Below are 21,587 nucleotides of genomic sequence, written 5' to 3'. Positions count from 1 at the left end.
TATTTAATTTCTAATTGAAATCTGATTTATATTTTAATTTGAATTTGATTTTAAATTTAAATTTTGGCACATCCAATTGACAAATACCATCTTTAATTTTTTTCTTATCTAATAAAGTAAAATATTTATTATTAACAATGAAAATAGTTACTACTTTTTACATTTATTTATTTATAATTTTTATCTAAAGGTACGTGTAGCTTACAAATATAAATTAAATTCATACTTTTACCATCGCAAATGTGTCTAATATATTACGTACGTGATATTTATTTTCCTTTGAAAATATGAACAACTTTAATTAATTCAAATATAAAACTTGAGAGCATGTATGCTTATAGGATTATAACCCAAACAACTAGCAAAGAGGAATATTGTTATAACAGTAAAAATAATCAAAATGAAATAGATCACATACAACTTGCCAATTTGGATATATGGGTGCTCTCAAAGAAATTGCCTCATGTATTAACGCGAAAGAAAAAAGAATATTCCATATAAAATTGCCTACGTTTATTACTCAAAATTCCAATATTGATAATCAAGAGCTATTCTATCCTATTGCGTCGGCTATCCTATGACATTGTCGGCATAATTCTTTTCACATCCTCACTCAATTATGTATGTTATTAAAAATATTCCATTAAAAACAATACTTACTTAGCATTATTATAAGAATATTCCGTATATTATAAAGATAAAATTATATTTTTAGTCTCCTTAGTTGTCTTTAATTTTGATTTTGATCTCCTTTTAAAATTATTGACTTATTTAGTACTTCAATTATGTTTAATTTCGTAAATGTAGTCCCCTAGTCCAAATTTAGTACTTCAATTATGTTTAATTTCGTAAATGTAGTCCCCTAATTCAGATTTAGACGTTCACTGTTACAAAGTAATGTTAACGGTCATGTGTCATATTTTGATTGGACGATGACTGTCAACGTTCTGTATGAACATTGATAACAACACTACATTTTCATCGTCTATAGAATCAACCTCCAATAAAAAATTGACATGTGACAGTCATCGTCTAATCAGAATGACACGTGACAATCAACGTTCCTTTGTAACAGTCAACGACTAAATCTAAACTTGAGAATCACACTTACAGGATTTAACATAATTGAATGACTAAATGCGTCTATAATTTTAAAGGAGAATCAAAATTGAAATTAGAGATAATTAGGGGACCAAAAATACAATTTTACCAATTATAAAAAGATTTTGCAAAACCATTGTCTTTAATATAATAATTAAAGAACTAAAATGACAAAATATTCAGTCTAAAAATTATAGAAAAACACAACAAATTATGGATAACATAATTTTGCACATTCCAATAAACATATTTATTCTTTTAGTTTTTTAAACAATACCATAAGGTTACTGATTATCCTTTTTCTAATAAAATACTTGCATTGATATTTATGTAATTAGTTAGCATTATCATCATTCATAAAAACAAATACTTAGTTCAAATATAATTTAACCTCTTTGTAATTAATTAACATATGCTGAATTTCATTATGAATTGAATCAGTCAACAACTACTGACTGATTTGATATTTTCCTAGCAAGACAACATAACTAATTAGTTAAATAAATAAAAAAATATTTTGTTTCATGATGCAAATATTAATCCTTTCATTTGAGCCTTATATTTACTTTTTGTCTTCACTCATAAACTTATAGATGTATGAGGTAAACTGAAGATGAATCGATCTGAAAAAGAAAACATTGTATTTGTAATTGACTTTTGATTTTTAGAAAAACTTTTCATCATTGCCTTAAACCAACTCCAGTTTCCTCCTACACACAGTACTTTCTTATATAATAATATTAAGTATATCATTAAAGAAAGTTTTTCTATACGCATCATATCAAAGTTGTTTTTCAAACAAAATACTTTTCTAGTATGGTAGATCGCAAAATATGCTCTTTTAGTCTAATTAGTGTCAATATAGGTACTCATCATCTTCAACCAGCATATTAAAAAGTTTTTTTTTTTTACCTCTTTTAAAAATTATCAAAACATGAGAATCGAATTAAGTGTGCTTTCCTTTGTGTCCTAATCCAAATAATTTAGAGTAAATGATCAATTTAAATTTTGAAATTGCACTTCGTTACCATTTTAGCTCTTAAAATTAAGGAAAACTAAAAAATAATCATTAAAATATTTTAGGGTTTCATTTAAGTTCCTAAAATTATATTTTCCCCCCTCATTTCAGTCCTTGTTCAACTTAAGTGAAAATAGTAATATAAGTTTAGGGACCAATTTGTTTAAAAAAATGATTTCAAGGACTTAAATGAAACTCTAAAAAATTTCATAGACAATTAAATTTTTCTCTCAATTTCAAGAATGAGTGGGAAGGCTGGATACTTGTTAAAAATATATCGATATTATATTAAACAAGTAAATTAATTAATATGAAATTCTTTCACTTTAACTAGTAATTCTAACTTTGAATTATAGGTATCTCATATAGGGAAAAAACTCCATATATAGAGAAAAGTGAAGAGATAACCCTAAATCTAACGATAAAAGTCATTCTCAATATTTTTTTTATACACCTTGATATATGAGCTATAATGGGATGGTCTTCCTTCAAGAAAATCATGAGTACTCTTAGCGTCTCACAAAAATTATGAAATTTTATTAATTAATGTCAATTGTCAACATATGGATGATGCCTAATGCTCTTGATGAAGTAGGGCAACCATTAGCCATGCCAAAATGTGGAAACTTAGGGCCATGCTTTGGTCACCTAACCTCTTAATTAATAAAGGTGTCCACGGGCTGGTTTGATTTAATTTTGGATAAATAAAAACTAAATCAACCAAAATTGGTTGGTTTGATTTAGTAATTTTGACAAATATTTTCATAAATCACAAATCGAATCAACACAGAGAATGATAAAAATAAAATAAAGTTTGAATCTTGATCAGGTTAGTTATATAATATAAATTTAATACTCAAAAATGAAGCTTGGGTCTTATTTTTTTTGGTCTAAAATATAAGAAAAATATTATTTTTTCTTAATATCATATATAAAAAAAATCATCTAATTTTATCTCATTTAATATTATTATTTTTAAAATATTTTTTATTTAATTTAGGTTTTAGTTTTAATTTTTTTATTTTTGATATTAAGTTTCAAAGAATGATAAGTTTGATTAATTAATTTTTTTAAGTAGTGTGAATCAATTTTTTTTTATATTTTAAATCAGAGAATATATTGATTTTTTTCGAATCAAATTGGATGAAAGAAAAATTAACTAAATCAACTTAATTAATTTGATTCAGATTGTTGGATTGATCAAGTCCAACCAAACCAATAATTAAACCAATTCTTTTCGAGTGTGTGAAGAATCATTGGTTTAATTAATCTTAATTGAGCCTGACTCGGATGATGCCCTCAAGGAGAGGTAAGAGCTGGGTTTTCTTTTTTTCTTTTTTTTTTAAAAAAAAGGAAGAGCTGATATTAATATCTGTGTTTTAAAATTTTTCAACCATATTAATTACAACTAAAACTCGTTTACTCAGCCTACAGTTGAGTCTTTGTTTTTATTTTGAGAAATCAAGTCTTTATTTTTAACGCAAGTGCTAACGAGTGTTCTTAGAAAATTTGTTAAAAAAACTAAAAAGAAAAATATTTTTATTGGGATATATAAAATTGTATTATTCATAACTTTTTTATACTCTCATCAGATTTTTATAATAAGCAATTTTTCATTTAATTTAGTTTCTTAGGACACTGATTAACAATATCATATTTTAAAATATGATGAGTAATTCTCTTAATATACTTTTTTATAAAACATTGTTTCATTATTATTTAACATTTATTCTTATATGTTTACTCAAACTTAAATTATTAAATACTTAATTCTCATGTTGATATTTTTTTATCGTACGAATTGAATATAATATTAGGAAATTTATAAAACTCACACACACTATTAAAAAAATATTAGTAAAGAAAAATGTATAAGAAAAATAAGTTATTTAGTTAATATTTGCTTAATTTTCTTTTAATAATAGATCATATCTCTAGTCTTACACGTAAAATCAATAATAATTTATTTTGTTAATACATCATTTATTAAATAATTATTTATTAGAAGTTAAATATTTAAAAATTTGTATAAAACTTTTTTTATCCCTGCAGTAGACTCTGGTACTCTGCACTTAAATACAACCAAACTTAGAATTAAACATAATTAACATGTTTATTTCCCTCACGATTAGGTTCACCTCCATGAGTTTTGGCAACGTTATTGATCCATTCTATAATCAATACCATTTTACCCTTCCAGCTCCACGAAAAAGTCTTATTTTTCTACAATAAGGAGCTAAAAGATCTACTACTTTTATTTCTGTTTTAAAAATGGCTAATTTTGTATCTAATTGTATAAAGATAGGCGCACCTACTTTTTTTTAAAAAAAAATAATGATAAAAAATGTTTTTAAATTTCGTGCATATGTCATCAAAATAACGTGCATGTGTGATCAAATTAGAGACAAATTAAGTCTTTGAAACACATGTTAACAATTTCAATTGAAAATTGTGCTATGCCGCATGTGAAATCGACTTTGTTCCAGATATATCATCACATTTATTAAGACTCATATATACTTTCTCTCGCTGGGCCCTGGGCCTGTATATTCTAAAAAAAACATTTTATAAATTTTAACAAAATATCGTGCATATATACGCACGTGATCCAATTTAAAATAATTCTTCTGTCTCTAATTTTTTGAAATTCATGCTATAATATAACTAGCGGTGAAATTTGTAAGCAGTCAACTTTTTGTCATTATATTTTGTTGCGATTTAGTGACGAAATTTAACAAAATATCGTTCATATATGTAATCCAATTAAAAACAAGTTAAGCTCAGTAAAATATCATAAGCAACAATTTTGAATGGAATTTGCTTAATTTTTTTTAAACAAAAAATATTTCCAATCGATAGTTCATTAGTCAACAATAATTTCTTTCAACACATATATACAAATTATCGAAATAAGTTTTTTCTTTCTTAATATATATATTTTTTTATACATATGATCAGGAATTGAAATAGCATGTTTACAAAACTCATTTACCAATTCTATTAGATTTTATTGGTAAAAAAAATCCTCAATAATATAATGTACAAAAGTATGAAAACATAAATTAACGATTATTCCATGATTTCCCCTCAAATATATTTTTTATCTGTTCTTTTTTATTTAATTGTTAACTGATGTGAAATACATGCATTTTGTTTCATATATATTTTTCATGCAGAATATATTTTGCATGTGTCGCAACCGTAATGAGAACGGGACAGCAAAAATACTGTACAACATTATTGATTTTGAAGTGAATATTGTTTGATAAGTTTACACCATGATAGAAAAAGACTCATATGGATGAATGCTAATTAATGTGATTAATGGATGATATATGATGTAATAAAAACAGACATATAAAGAGAAATGAAAGATGTTATATGAGTGTTTATATGTACTAAAAATCCACAGGGAAATGAGAAGAGTACTCTGTCGCCTATCTACTGATCGATTGAGAAATGGATGGAATCAAGAAAAAGCCCAGGGGATAGCAACATGCAGCTAATTCGTTGAAATTATATGCATGCGCATTTAACATTTTTTGTACATTATAATTGAGCAAACTAGTGACAAGAAATGTTTTGGAGCTGTATTATATGATTTTTTATTTTCCCTCATAAACTGGGCATTGATGCATCATCATCACTATTTGCATATATATTCTGTCATCATTCATTGCGAATTTGCACTAACTTAGCTTTCTGTCTTATATAGATATAGATTTCACTAACTCGATCTGCAGTCGCCACCATTATTAATTTTCTAGTTTCGAAGCTACATTGTGTTCATACATAACAAATGGTTTTAATTTATCAAGATGAAAGAAAGGGATTACTTTAATTAAAAATTATAAATTAATCTTAAATTTATAATTTTTTTCTTAAAATATCTTTGTTATTAGTACTTTTTCTTCTAATGATTTATTAATACATTTTTTTCTTTTTTTAACCAAGAGATATTTTTAATCTAAAAAATAATTAATGTAAGGAGCATTATACATGTGTCTTATAAAAAAGACACAAATATTATTTTAAATTTATTAGATTTTCTTAGGATTGAGTATCTATTACTAGTGGGTTTGACTTTATAAAATAGGTTGTATTAATAGTTTCATATTTTTCTTGAAAATTAATTATGGATTTTGAAATCACTTTGCACTTCATTTATTGTATACGTTTTCATTTTTGGTTGAAGTCCCATTGATAAGTGTACTAGATAATGATGGTGATGAATAAAAGCTGAGGTTCCTTCAATAATGTAGTTTTCTTTTTTGCCAGCAAGAGTAGTGAGTTTGTAGGAAAAAATTAGGATTCAATCCTTACAAAATATATTTTTTTTAGAAAAATGATAAACTTTAAGTTTAATTAAACTACATACCGATAATTAATTTTATAATTGGTTCAAATGATTAAAATTTGTAAAAATACTTTAAAATTTCACCGGAAATCTAAAGATTCCACTTATGGTGGTTACCAAAAAATATTCATACACCCCAAAATTAGAGTGAAGCAATGTGGAAAAAAAATAGAGAAAAATGATAGATATAATAAGTGATGTAGTAGACATAAAATTTTCAAACTTGTTTATAATACTGTTTTTTGTGTGGAGGTTCATCATTCATCGATCCTTAATGGCGGCTGAAACTTTCATGTGCTGTAAATCACTTTGCAGGGATATGTTTTTCCCTTCGTTGGTGTGTTGTTTTTTCATTAATGTTGGGTTCCCTGAATGAATTCATATAAAAATTTGATTGCAAAGGCTTGTCTCTTTAGCCATTTTTGTGATGAAATATCATGTGAATCTTTTGTCGTGATAAAGTTGGGTCTGTTTTGTGGTCGTCACACCCTATGAAGCACGGACATTTCAGTCTCTTGTCGTGTCTGGTGTTCGACACGCGTTCGTGTTAGTGTACAACACGACTCTCGTACTACGTTCTATATTTTGGACATTAAAGATATCCACGTGTCCATGTTCGTGTCGTGTCCAGTGTTGGTGCTCATAGGTCACACCTGTTGTACATCATCCTAACAAACCATTGTCATGACATTTTTAAAATGAAATTTTTTTAAATATATTTATTGCACAAGATAAAAGAATTTTATCTGAACTAACTAAATAATATAGTTAAGAAAAATTGATACTCAATTTTAAAATTCTTAATTACAATAATATATTTATTAAGTATTTTTATATTTTTTTCTTCTAAAAAATTTTATTAAAAAATAATATAGAACTTTTAAAATATTTTACATTTTATAGTTAACAATTAAATTTATTTAGTTAATATTATATATAGTAAAATATTTGTAAGTTATCTTTAAAATTAATTTTATTAGTTTAAATCATTTTTGACATTCTTATAATTAAAAAAATAAAATGTATATATTTTAATATTTTGATATATTTTTGTTATATCATTAAAATAAATTTATGTTGACTAAATTAATTTTATATAATATTTTTATCAATATATTATTTCATTCAGTAAGAAAATTTTTTTTAAATAAACTTTAATTTTTTTTCATATAAAAAATTATCTTAAGAAGCTTTAAAATTAAAAAAAATGAAACAATGACTTCTAAGTTTATTTTTAAAGCTCTTATTTTAAATTTGATTTTTTTCAATGAGGAATATGAAAGAACAAAAAGTAATAATCCGTGTTCTCCAACAAATATAGAAGCTGTTTAAGATTATGAGGTTCCTTCCTTAGCTAACGTATCCGCACAGTTGTTGTCTTCGATCTAAATGTGTGGTTGAAGATCATGAATTTTGTCCTGCAAAGGTTTCTATATAAGAATGATAGAAGATCATCCTGAATTTTGAACTTTGAATGTAAAAACTAGCCTTTACGAAAGAGAAAAATACGGAGTCACATATAACATCAAACTTACGTTTGCATGCGGGGTACGTATCAAGTATCAAGAATCAAGAACAAGTGACATTATGATGACCATTTGTTTTGTAAAAGAACTTGCCTTTGCTGAATTAATTATACATGTATAATACGTAATAGTATAATATCTTTATGCATTTCACTAGTATGGTCGGATTTTATATATTTTTTTTACAGAACACGTATATTTTTTTATGGGAAATAATTTTACTTAAATGACTTAAATATATTTACAAATTTTTACTTTTGTTTCCTAATTAATTTCTGTTTTGGGTTAATTCTAAATAAAACAATAATTTTAGTTTTGGTCATTAATATTTTCTTTAGTTCTAATAAATTAAAGAATTTTTTTTCTAACATGAAATTCATTAATTTATCAGAAAATAAACACAAATTTATTAATTTATCATGGTTTAAAATAAAATATTAAGGACCAAAAATAAAAAATTATTTTTTATAAACTCAATACTAAACTAAAATTTATTAGAAAGTGAAATAAAAATTAAGTATTTGTTAAGAATAAAAAATAAAATTGTGATTATATGTAGTTGATTATGATGTTATTGACTATTTTTTCTTGTTATTTTTAACTCTTGTTACATTTTTCATAAATAACTCAGTTAATCATATTTTAACTAAAAAGCAAGAATAAGAGGTAACAGATTATTAAATATACTTGGGTATAGCAATCGAGACATATTTAAATATTTTGTGTATTTATATTGTGGGTAAGAACTTATAGCCATGTTTTATGCGTACGTAGCTTTAAGAGGACCTTCTCATGTGACATTTTTGTCACGTAAATCTTAGTCTTTGGTATTTTACGAGATGGTTGAGTATGCAACTTTTTGTCATGATGAAGCAGTATTTCAAATCAAAATAAAATTATATAAATAAAACACATATTACTTGCATGAAAAAAAAAAGTTTTTTTAAAGCATAACTAGTATCAGTCTTGAAATGTAATATGATGAGATGGAGAATAACTCTTTTAGTGATAAAGATATATTTATTATAATACTGTTGTACAAGATCGATCCTTTAGGATGGTTAAAAATATAATTTACTATTGATCTCATGATCTCATGTGTGTAAAGTTAGATTACTTGTTTTGACAATTGGTTGATATTTATGAGCGGTATGTTAGGCATTCTTGACAGAATGATAGTTAATAGTATTGTTTTTAACAATGAAGGTAGGTAAAGATGTACTCCCAAAGTAATTAAATAATATACTAGTATATTTTAAGCTCGTTTAATTTACTATTTGGGAGAAGTCTCTCCTCTTAGGCATTTTTACAATATTATACATATACACTTATATCTCTCTGAATCAAGATGTCAATTTCTGTATTATATATCAGTCAATTCATTACCCATAACAATTGAGTTATGAACAGTCGATATTTAAAATTCAGGTGGGACACGTAAAGGTATGGATTCAAAGGGACATATCTGCATGGATATAATTCCCAACTGTCAATTTATTATTGAAAAGAAAGAAACAAGCAGAACCGTATATTAATTTTCTCTGTTATATATGCCAACCGATTAGCTAGCTAGGTATAAATAAATATATTATTGTAAGATTTTGGTTCTTCATTTTTATTTAAAAAAATATTCAAGAAATTAATGCCTTGACTTAACCGCCCACAGGGAGTAGGTGCAAGCCTAAATATCTTTGTTTATAATTTAATCATTATTTTTGTTATGTATATACACACAGTACGAGAGCGTGCCTTAATATGATATTTGTTGTTTTTTTTTTCTATAAAAATTCTACGGTTGAAACGAACATATATAACTAATCACCAATTACCAATTAAACCTGAAAAATGATTTTGCCGTAAAGGAACAAGCTGCTAAATTACTATAGTGGTTATTTACTTATGTAGTATTATAGTTATCAGTCTATTTACTCTCTTCTTTATTTAAGTCCGTACGTCTCTTCATCAAAAGAATTAGTCAGCTGATTAATGTGAAAGGCTTACCGAGCAAAATCTATATTGGCCTAAGCTCATTATTACTGGAATTAATATTATAAGATATATTGATAACAGCAATTAATAATATATCCACTTGGTATAAAACAACTCAAACTTTTGTCTTCTTGATATATATGAACTAAACATATATCATTTCAACTATCTGAATTACATCCATTTGATATAAGATATAACAACAACAATTAATAATATATGCACTTGAAAGCATAAATATATTTTGCAATGACATGTCTAATTAAAAATATACTTAATTTTATAATAATTAATTGATTAATATTATTAAACTCTAATAACAATAATATACATCGACTTGATAATTTTATAAAATATGCCATAAACCAATTATCTTAAATCTTAGTATTCCTAGCTGGATCATTTTGTCACGCAAGTTGCAAATGAAATATACTGTACAAGGATTGAATTCTAAATCACATAATGCCCCTCAAAGAAAAATCATGTCATTTCAAGTCTTTGAAGAAAGTTACACTTTGGAGCATTAGCCTGGACGTGCTTATATATGAAGAATGAACGCAAATCCAAACATGCTATTAATCACATAGATTTTAACATCCTTTCATCAGCGTTAACATCACCTTCCTTTATTTGGCTCCATCACCAACTAGCTCCTCAGCTCCATTGTCGAGAAGATGTACCAAAAAAACTACAAACCAAGGCTGAAGGAATGTGAACACATAATCGTATGCAACCCTGAGTTTGAGGGTGGTAGGGCTCATGATGTCGATGGCATTCAAATCAAACCTAATTCTAGGCATATATGGATTGATCGATGCACCCTTCGTGATTAGGATGATGGCCTCATAGACATTACAAGACAAAGCACCGATATCACTGTATCTAGGTCGCCTTATTTTCTCCATTTTCAATTGAATTACAATTGTGGTTTCTCACATATTCCATTCCTATTAGGTGAGCAAGGGTAAAGTATGCAATCTCAGTTCTTGATGACAAAATTATTGCTTGATTTTCCATTACATTCATAATTTGTTATACTATATCAATAATTCATTTTTTCAATTTTCATCAATGACTTACGGTATGTTTGGATCCCCCATCCACACAACTCTGATGCAATTATTTGCTTTTAGTGTGTTTTGACGTGATAATTTAGTGAAATGTGGATCACTGGTGGATTCCCAAACGCATATTGAGATTACTTACTTTATCACCAGGTGTTGCTTTGGGCAGCATGACAAGACCATGCTCATTGGACCTGACCCAACTCACACATAGTCACATTGGTGATAGATGCATCCGGGTGACCATTCACCATTGTTTCTTTGATGGAACAAGGCAACGACAACCTTGCGTGAGATTTGGAAAAGTTCATCTGTACAACAATTACACCAGAAACTGGGGGATATATGCTGTCTGTGCTAGTGTGGAATCTCAGGTGCGTGTGCTGCTATCATCCTTTGACTTTTTAATTTTTCTTTACATTCTAACTGATGTGCAAGATTTGAGAGAGTAATTGATTTCTTGAAAATCATTTTACAGATATACTCTCAGTGTAACGTATATGAAGCGGAAACTAAGAAAAAGACTTTTGAATTTTAAACTGAAAAGGCAAAATAATTTTCTTCTTTTTATTGTAATTGATTAGGTTCATCAGCTCATGGCCTATCTTGTTCTAAAATTTAATCTGAGAACAATACTAAAATGCAATTCCTTAGGTGTTACTGTTTTCAGAGTTCTTCAATTCAGATTAGAGTTTCATCTCAATGAGTAACGCAATAAAGGTTGACATTTAAAGTTAGCATTATATATGAGAGGTGAAACTCTATTTTCTTTTTTGTTAACATTTATTGATACAGAGTATTCACCGATTTTTTTATAACTAATTTCTGTCGAAAAATCTGATTAGTCACTTTTAGTAGGATTCTTCCCTTCCAATCACATTTTTTTATCTACAAATCGAACTCAATGGCGCTGTGTGTTTCATACAATGAACCTCACCCTAGTGATGATAAGATTATTGTTGTTGTTACAACTTACACATCTCAGTTTTTGAGTCATGAATATGCTTCTTAGTTATGGCTCAAGTCCGGATATGTAAATAACTAGACGTGCTTCTTGAAATCTTCAATTTGGTTATATATATTTGTTTTGGCAAATACAGAGTTAAGTGATAAGGCTATATCTCAAATATTCAAATTAGTTTTTACTCTATCCTCCACCAATGGCTACTAATGGTTGTTATAAAAATGTTTCCATAGGCGGCAGATAAGGAAGAGCAGAATTCTGGCTTCATAATATCAGGAGACATGTTTCTGAATGGTGCTGAGCCATGCTTGCTAACAGAAAACAGAGAAATGTCATGTTTCATCCCAGCGAATATTACCAAACATGGACTATGGAAGTAGCTGCACATTCTCTCAGAGAGGTCCTCAAGTTATGTACAGGTTGGCAATCCATTTGTAGACCAGTAGATCATATGGTCCCTCAATAAGGTTCATTGCATTGCAGGACTACACCTTCTGGTTTATGTGGGAACCATTGACATTACATCAAGCACATTTAAGAAACTTTGTCCGCTATTTTAATTCGAGTTGCACTAGCAGCATATTCATTGTATTCTGTAAACATAGTCAATTTTTTGGTTCTGACACTTTTCCATTTTCGTATTTATATCTGTCCCCAATCATAATTTCCATTGTCAGAGGTTATTCAAGTTTGAAATATGTAGCTAACTTCTGAGGTCTGCCAAGCCTTTTTTTAATACTTTTATTTTAGCAATAAGGTCACTTTATCTGAGTTGATGATTTGAAAACGATACATTAAAAGCGTGTTTGTCTAGTTGAAAGCACACAAAATTAGTTAGAAATTGAAACTCTAGCTAACTAATTGATTGTAAAATAAATTACGAGGTCATGACTTGAAATTTGGGGGTGCCTATTCAAATAAGTAACATCTTAAAAATCAGGATAATGAGTATTTTAATTTTATTCTCATTTTAAAATATTTTTATGAAATGAAATGAGTTCATGTAAACTTATATTAATTTTAAATTATAAAGAAATAATATTTAATAAGAGTGAGCATTAAAAGTTTTTAAACGCTAGAATAGGAGAGAATAAACTGTAATAAGATATTAAGAATAAAAAAGTTGAAAATTTATAAGATCAAATGTTATATGAAAAGTGATTTTAAGATGCCATAAGCTCGTTAAATACCGGCTAGAATATTTTTTTTTCATCCTTTAAATTTAAAATTAACTTTTTTTAGTCCTGTAATCTAAAAAAAAAGTTGTTTCATAGGTCGTTAAAATGAATACTTTGAAAGAAAAGTATGTACATGTGATAAAGTGTTTGATAATAAGAATGTGAAATCAAAGTGAGTCAGCATGTAAGTGACTTGTAATTTGTTAGTCAAGTCACATAAGCAAAATTTCTAACGACATTTAAGCAAATGGACTAAAACAAACTTTTTTAAAATTACAGGACTAAAAATATTTATTTTTAATTTAGACTAAAAATAAACTTACCCCAAATTTGAGGGAGTATATATTTAAGCCTGAAATAATAGTAGCTACCAAACACTTTATATTGGTCAAATATACTTTTAGTTAGTAAAAAATGTTCCTCATCAAGTTCGCATAGAAAGAATTTGGATCAAGAACGAGAGTTCCCCATGGAGTTCACATGCAAATGGACAAGAACACGATTTAGAAAGACTACCAGTGCAAAGGCTTTGCTAGATGCATCAAGTCATATTGTTTGTGCACCCATCATTAAAATAAAATTTCAAAAATATCTTTAAGTATTTTTTATTTTTACGGATTACATAATCTGTATAATTAATACGGACTATGTGATCCATATGAGTCATACGGATTAACTCATATGAATTATGTAATTCGAAAAAATCATATAAATTACGTAATTCATATGAGTCATACTGATTGATTATGTATCGACTACGGCTAAAGTGTCATCATGCTTGGACTACGGCTAAAGTAGCATTAAGTTTCCTACTGGACTTTAGGCCCGCTTGTTAGATTACATAAATTGACATTTTATTTTACTAAGTTAATGAGATGAACATATATTGTTATTTACTTTTACAAAGCTTATGGGATAAACTTCTCCTTAAATACTTATAATAGAAAAAAAATACGAGTTTCTACATAAACTAAAATTAATCTATATACCTCAACTTTTAAAAAAAGTTAAATAAAAATTGTTAAGTGAATAAGTTAATTTTAATTTACATAAAAAATTCAATTTATTTTAGACTTAGATATGTTTTTAGACTTTATAAGTTAATATTTTTTTACTTTTGGTTCCTGCAAGCTTATTTTTTTAATTTTCAATTTTTATAAATTTATATTTTTTTAATTTTAATCCATGTAAGATATATTTTTATTTTTATTTGTCAATTTAAGTTTTTCAATTTTGAGTGTCCATGGAATTGATGGAAAGTTCTCTCAATATTTTCTAGGGATTTCCTCTGGTAAAACTGAGAGAACCTTTGTCCAAGTCACGCATTCAGTTTGAATCACATAAGTTTACACTCAACACGTCTGATTAACTAATTCTTATCCATGAAGCATATTAAATTGGTTGTAGGAACACTCAACAATGAAACGAAGATTGTTGTCAAAGAATGGATATGCCACTGACACATCTTTGTAGAGCCCAGCTTTGCTATCAAGCTTGCATAAAAGAACCAATATGAACCATGCTAGGTGAACTGAACAGTGCCGATGTTAGGAAGAAGATGCTTTGCCATAGAAACCTGTCATAGAGGTAGTTATCATTCTAAAAGTAGTTAATGTAGTGAATAGAAGTAGTTATCATGTAGTGGATAGTAGTAGTTATCATGTAATGCAATCATTGGCTATAAATAATTCCTTTTGTATTAAATAAAGCACGCAAAAATATATTCAGTATTCTCTCTTTCTTGCTTTCTTTGCTTAACGAAGATTCCCTTGATCTCGAATACAAGGGCGAGCAACCTAACAATTGGTCCGACCTGCCGCTCTTCAATGGCATACATCGAACTTTTCGCCGCCTAGGTGGACCACCTCGAGGCTGCCACGACCAAACTCGCTGCAACCCAAACTTCCATGGCTTCCAAACTTGATGCCATTCTCTGGATATTGCATACCATGGTACCCAAACAACCCTCTCTATCTTCTGCCTCTGCGAAGTCACCACCCATGCCGCCTCTACTTCCCAAGGTAACCAACCTATCTTCTTCCTCTGCTAAGCCACCACCAACAGCAGAAACCACGCCGCATCCACCAACAGCAGAAACCACGTCGCCTCAACCAACAGCAGAAACACTGTTGCCTCCCCTTCCCATGGCAACTTCCCACCTTCCCGTTAACAAGCAAGCACCACGCACTCTCCTCCGACCCTCTCCCGACCGCTAATAACTGGTCCCACACAAAGCCCCGCGACATCCTTCCCTTCGACATCTGCTTCTCCCTTTCTGTTGTGTGTGCCACCACGGTCAGGGACACAAATCTCCACCACCCTTTCCTCCTCCTCTTCACCATTCTCGTTGCTGCCAAAGGGCTCTGTCTCCGCCCATCTTCGAGCACTAATTCCTACACCTACTTTCATTTGGGATTCAGGTTCTGTTTTCTGTACCTAAAACCTTGAGGACAAGGTGTTTTTATGGGCTAAGGAATGTTAGGAAGAAGATGCTCTGTCATGGAAACCTGTCATAGGGGTAGTTATCATACTAGAAGTAGTTAATGTAGTGGATAGAAGTAGTTATCGTGTAGTGGATAGTAGTAGTTATCATGTAGTGCAATTATTGGCTATAAATAATTCCCTTTGTATTGAATAAAGCAGGCAAAAATATATTCAGTATTCTCTCTTTCTTGCTTTCTTTGCTTAACGGAGATTCCCTTGATCTCGAATACAAGGGCGAGCAGCCTAACAATGGATCAGTAGAATATGGATTATGGAAGTAGGATCCTGGTCAAGGTGAATTCTTGGGTAATATGTTACCAGCAAGAATGGTGAAAAGAAATCCATCATGCCATGCTAATAAGGATATCTGGCTCATTCTTGATATGAACGAGACTAAGTGAACTTTGAAACAAAAAATACTAAACAACTTAACATTCTTAGTGTATGTGTATGTTTGGTATAGGACTAATTCATAAGTTGTGCCATTAAGTTCAACTGTCATTTGAGACTTCTCAATGTTAACTTATACACTTTAACTACATGAGTTACTCATTTGAAGCTTATAACTTTAACTAAATCAAGCACAAGTCAGCTTAAACATATTTTATTTAGTTAAGAAAAGGAACAAAAAACAAGGCTTAAGAACATTTTAAAGGAACTGTAACCTTAACAAGAAAAAAAAATACAAATAATATAGCAAAGATGATAATTTTATTAGTATTTTGATATATACTTATTAATCAGTTTAAAGACTTTACTATAGTATTTTTTTTTTACTAATCAGTTTAAAAACTTATCAACATATTTAGAGGTATGATTCTAACTTTGTTGACTTAATGTCATTTTTTATCCATTAAATTTTATTTTAGTTTCATTTTATTACACAAAACACAAAGCCGAATCACCCCACACCCTCCTAGATTGGGTGCTTTTTCTCCAACTAAGATCCAATGGCTCAATTTTCAAATGCCTGGCTTTCAATTCTGTTTGTAGGTCTGCTGCTGGTTGCAAACGCGCGCGATGAGAGCGTCCTTGCCATCGACCTTCGCGGCGCAAGCAAAACAGATCTGGTTGTACCTTACATGCGGACGACGGGCACAGGGGGAGGATCTGATTATACCTTACACATTTTAAACCAAAAAGAAAAAGGAAATACAAAAATGATAATTTTTAAAACATAAAAAATCAAAATACTTTTTTTAACTTAATGTACAAAAATAAAATTAAAATGTTAAAGACCAAAAGTCACGTGCCAACTTTGTTTAATAAACTATACCTCAAACATTTTCAATTAATTTCAAGTCAGGTCAAGCTCTTAAAATGATCAAATTATTTTAAAAACTTGGGTAATCAAGTCAGGCTTAGACATTAGCTCATTTTCACCACTACGAATTGTGCAAAAATGTTTTAAATAAGATGAAACTTCCTGTTTCATTGTTTCTTTTTCTCTTTACTAAGGTTACAATTCCTTTTGACAAAAAAAATTCAATAACTCTTTGAAAAAGAAACAAACTTTGGCTATATTGACATCTGACAGTTTTCTCTTCACCATCAAGAAAGAATTTTGTTAAAATCAACCGTACAAGTCATTAAATTGTAGATTGTTGCACATTAACGCATATAAAAGGCATAAAAGTTGAATATCATTAGTTGACGTCATTTACCTGAACTATTGCGTTAGTTAATCATCAACAGACTCGTAGACAGTAAATACTAAAGAGAATAGGCGTATTAAAGAAAAATAGGAAAAGGAGACTTCCTACTTCGAACGCCATTTTTGCTTCAATTAACCGAATAAAGATTCCTGAAAATAAGTATATGAAGCTGCCTGGTACGGCACGATTTGTTAGTATTGTAAAAGGACACATGTGGAGACATTGTACCAAAATATATGCAGATGGAAATGTTGATAAAAAAAACAAATGGCAAAAATGTAACGCATTCATCAATATTGAACGGAAACTAACGATACCCATAAATAAATCCTGGTAGCTTCAAGAAACCCCAGGTATATAAAAGACATGAAATTTAACACAGCCAATAAGCAATAACTCCAACATGAAACTACAAAACGAGATTTATCAAAACTTGGCGAGTATAAAGGAGGTAAATGTCCAATTAACAGATAAGATTGCTCTAAAGTTACACCTTGATAGCATATTTCCTCAGTGGGAAATATAACTCTTTCTTCTTCTCCCTCTCTGTCTTCAATGATGCCTGCATGAACAAGAAATGAAAAATCTCATGAGCAACAAATATAGAAGCAAAACAATTACAAAAGAGTAAGGCATCCTACAATCATACCAATCTAAATGGAAGACAAGTTTATGAAGATCGTATTGAATTTAACAAAGAAAAGACAATATTAACTAAGGTCATTCAAACATGTCCAGGTAAACTAAATGGTATTCCTGGAACAAGACTAGGGGTATAATTGCAATGAAATTAGTATTTAGAAACTGCCAAGGTACATAATAATTACTATTTGCGTCAAATGAGGGGAAGGATGCAAAACAAACCCCACGAAATATTAGATGGAAGGTATTTTAGTCCCATCCCACCCCCTCCCCTCTAACCAAACAGGGGAAAAGGGCACTCGGGGATATTAAATTGGAATTTGAACAAGAAATAAGCATAACTTAAAACACAAACACAAGCATAGAAAACGGTACTAGCATAATAGATAACTTAAAAAACCAATAGAAGTTGGTCTGGAGCAGCAAAAGATCACACATTCAAGGCATTACACTAAAATAAAGAGGAATAACAGCAATGAAAATAATGATAAAATGAATGAAAAACATATATTTAAAAGGAATAACAAGAAGGGTAGCACATATAAACCTGGTGCTTAGTAAGCCTCCTGCGAATAGCCCTGGTCTTCTTAGGGCGGAGATCGAGAGGCAAGTACTTCTTGTTCTTGTAGGCATCCCTCAACGCGGCCTTCTGCTTCTGAGAAATCACCGTCAAAACCTGGGCAATGTTCAACCTCACCACCTTGCTGCAAACCCCAATTTCAAAATAACACATAAACACAAACCTCAAAGGCAAAAGAGAAACGAGGAATTATTAGATTAAGATTATTACATCTTAGAGAGCTTGTTAGGTGCACCGCCGGTGACCTTAGCAACACGAAGCAAGGCAAGCTCGGCCTTGAGGTCCTTCAGCTGATTCAACAGATCAGCCTTCGTCTTCTGCCTCAGCTCGTAAACCTTGATCCTCGCTGCACAACACAAACACAAACAATCAAACAACCAATCCAAACCAAAAACGAACCAACGAACACAGAAACAATAATAATGGTTCGGGAAATTACCCATTGCTAGCAATTCCACGAGTTACTGCTACAGCTGCGCCTCTTCGCTTCTCTGTAAACCCTAGTGTTAGTAAGAGGGACGAACCTCTGTTTTAGGTTTTTTTTATTTATATAGAGTGATGTTTCGGGTTCGGCCAGGTTTGAACAGCGCCTAGGTTTTTTTTTCCTTGGGTTGGATTTAGGAAATCACCTTAGGGAAAAGGCCCACTTCAAGTAATTCGGGCCGACTTCAAATTGCCAAGGGAATTCATTTTTGTATCCTCTCTTTTTATTTATACTCATCTTATTTCGTTTTTTTTTTAATACTTTTTTCATTGAAAAAATAGGTTATGTACTAATAGTTTGAAACAACTTTACAGTATCATTTAATCAAAACCAACAAAGGTTGTTAAGGACGTGAGTTCAATTCCAGCTGTCAATGTGAGGACATTGTTGATGAATAATTTATAAATACTTTTGTAATCACTCTTTGAATTTTGATGTATGGTTTTACTTAATGAGACTCTCAAACTCAACTCACTTAAACTTTTCCTAATAAAAAAATATCATTCAACCCAATGTTCTCTTTTTTTACTTTTACAACGACTTCTATAATCTTTATATTGACAATTATTTTTTATTGATTAAAAGTGTAAATTGTTTTACATAACAAACATATTAAATTGATTTAATTGCAACTCGAATATGAAATTTAAATGTATCAAATAGGAAACCATACTCCAAATCATCAAATTATAATGAAATACATGATTAGTTAACATTTAACCAATTTAAGAAAAATCAGAAAAAATGATACAATTATTTTATTTTTACTTTTTGAATGGAGAGATGCGTGAATCCGGATCCTAAATTCCTAATACACACGGATACAAATGGTTTCATAGGAACAATAATACATATATATTTTGCTTGGATTTAGAATTGATATTGATGAAGGCCATTATTATGGGGCTCATGAAATAACAATCAAATTGAGATCCATTAAACTTCTTTTTTTTTAGGTGTCATTAACCTGTTTCTAAACATACAGTTTTTTTTTTCCTATGAATAGTTAAGGCTTAAGGCTGGGAAAAGTAAACTAATAATTCAGTCAAAAAATAAAAGTAAACTAATAATAAAATCAAATAGGAAGCAGGCTTGAAATAAAAGTCAACCAAATGTGATGATCTCTTTCCCTTGTTTTTATGGGTTTCAGTTCCTTGGATTTTGTTTGACATGTCACATATTGAGTTGTATGCATAGACATTTGAGAGAGGAACATAATGACAATAGTATATTGCATAATAATTCCTCGTGCTCAAAATATCTTTCCTTTTTAATAAATAAAATTTACCTGGTACTTTAAAACATTATAAATATAATAGTTAAGATTTTTCAATTTATTGTATTTTGATATTTTTACAAAACAATGAATAACGTGGAAATAGTACTTTGAATAATTAAGAAAAAATAATCAAATTTGTTTAAAACTGATTTTTAAAGAAAAATCTGTTTAGAATTTTTCTTAATTTTAAAATGAATGCAAGAAGTACATGGCAACATTTAATACGGGTTGGTTAATATTTATTTTAGAAGAAATAATTTTAAAAAAATCTCAAATTAATAACTATGAAATAAGTTTGAATAAAAAAAAAGCAGATATCTTACAAGTAGCATGTGTTTTCTTTTTTTTACTGTGACAGTGTGATTTATGGATAGAAGGAAGAGTACAGTAGCTACAGAACGAACTCGACGGCTTCGAGGAACACGAATCGGCATCATATCATATATTTTAATTTTTGGGATTTTTATGTGTCTTCTAAATCTGACTCAAATGTTTTTATTGGCTGTGAGAGGAAACTGGATCATATTTTGCATTGTGTGGTGTTGTAATTGGAGGGTAACTAAAATATAAAGTACTACAAGCTGGGTTTGAAAACCGGTTCGCATTCTCACATTTCAAAGCACAAAAATAAGAAATAATAATTTGTAACTTTTCGTTTGAGATATTTTCAAACTGCAAACCAAAGGAACTATTAGAAGACCGGAAACCTAAACTCGATCTAACTTTTTCAAATGTATATTTTTATCATGAGTGTGTTAAATAACTTCATCAATAATTAATCTTTACTAACTGTTTTTAATGAGATTTCTCACTATACCTATATTTATTTCATTCAAAAAATCCAAATGGAGCCTTGCTCAAAAGATGCAACCATAAAGCATAATTTCACTTGAACCAGCATAATGTAATTTCACTTAAAATAAGCATAAATTGTCATTTGTGCCGTGATATAACTAAAACTCTATTGTCATTTTTTTAGATATATATACACGAAATTTCGTTTGTGTGGTGATGTAATTAAAAGACTAATACTATTTAGGATATTATCCCTGACATTTCCATTTTCCAAAATTTGTCCTCATTGCAAATTGTGACTTTTCTCTCTTGCCCCCATTATGAGATTATATTAGATGGTGAAAGTTGATGACAATGATATCATACATGTGGTGGTTCTAAGCTGTAAAAAGAACAGTCCAAAGAAGATGGAACAAGTAGTCACGCAAATTGCAAAAGCAGCATGACATATATGAATCATCCGTGCCTGGC

The 21,587-nt window shown here is 29.4% G+C and overlaps 1 protein-coding gene and 1 long non-coding RNA gene across 2 annotated transcripts; one reads left to right on the top strand and one right to left on the bottom strand.

The window, feature by feature from the left end:
- The first annotated feature begins 10,553 nt into the window (after positions 1-10,553).
- Positions 10,554-12,715, top strand: LOC114369493. Its single transcript, XR_003657644.1, has 3 exons — positions 10,554-10,877; positions 11,209-11,429; positions 12,253-12,715. It is a non-coding gene; the product is annotated as an uncharacterized LOC114369493 (long non-coding RNA).
- A 4,893-nt stretch (positions 12,716-17,608) lies between these two features.
- On the bottom strand, positions 17,609-19,148 carry LOC114369284 (60S ribosomal protein L35-like). Its single transcript, XM_028326483.1, has 4 exons — positions 18,998-19,148; positions 18,769-18,904; positions 18,526-18,682; positions 17,609-17,898 (listed from the first exon to the last, which is right to left on the bottom strand). Exons 1-4 carry the CDS (start codon positions 18,999-19,001, stop codon positions 17,824-17,826), a joined length of 372 nt encoding a protein of 123 aa, XP_028182284.1. The 5' UTR covers positions 19,002-19,148; the 3' UTR covers positions 17,609-17,823.
- Between the last annotated feature and the right edge of the window lie 2,439 nt (positions 19,149-21,587).

The sequence above is a fragment of the Glycine soja genome, chromosome 10, assembly GCF_004193775.1.
Source record: "Glycine soja cultivar W05 chromosome 10, ASM419377v2, whole genome shotgun sequence".
NCBI classification, from domain to species: domain Eukaryota; kingdom Viridiplantae; phylum Streptophyta; class Magnoliopsida; order Fabales; family Fabaceae; genus Glycine; species Glycine soja.
Note: the sequence above shows the minus strand (reverse complement) of the source record. Positions and strands in the feature narration are given on the sequence as shown.

Excerpts from the sequence above, each read along its gene's own strand:
- LOC114369284 (XM_028326483.1), bottom strand. Across the intron at positions 18,683-18,768 it reads CCTAACAAGCTCTCTAAGAT|CAAGGTGGTGAGGTTGAACA; the intron begins GTAATAATCTTA and ends TGGGGTTTGCAG. Across the intron at positions 17,899-18,525 it reads GGAGGCTTACTAAGCACCAG|GCATCATTGAAGACAGAGAG; the intron begins GTTTATATGTGC and ends TTGTTCATGCAG.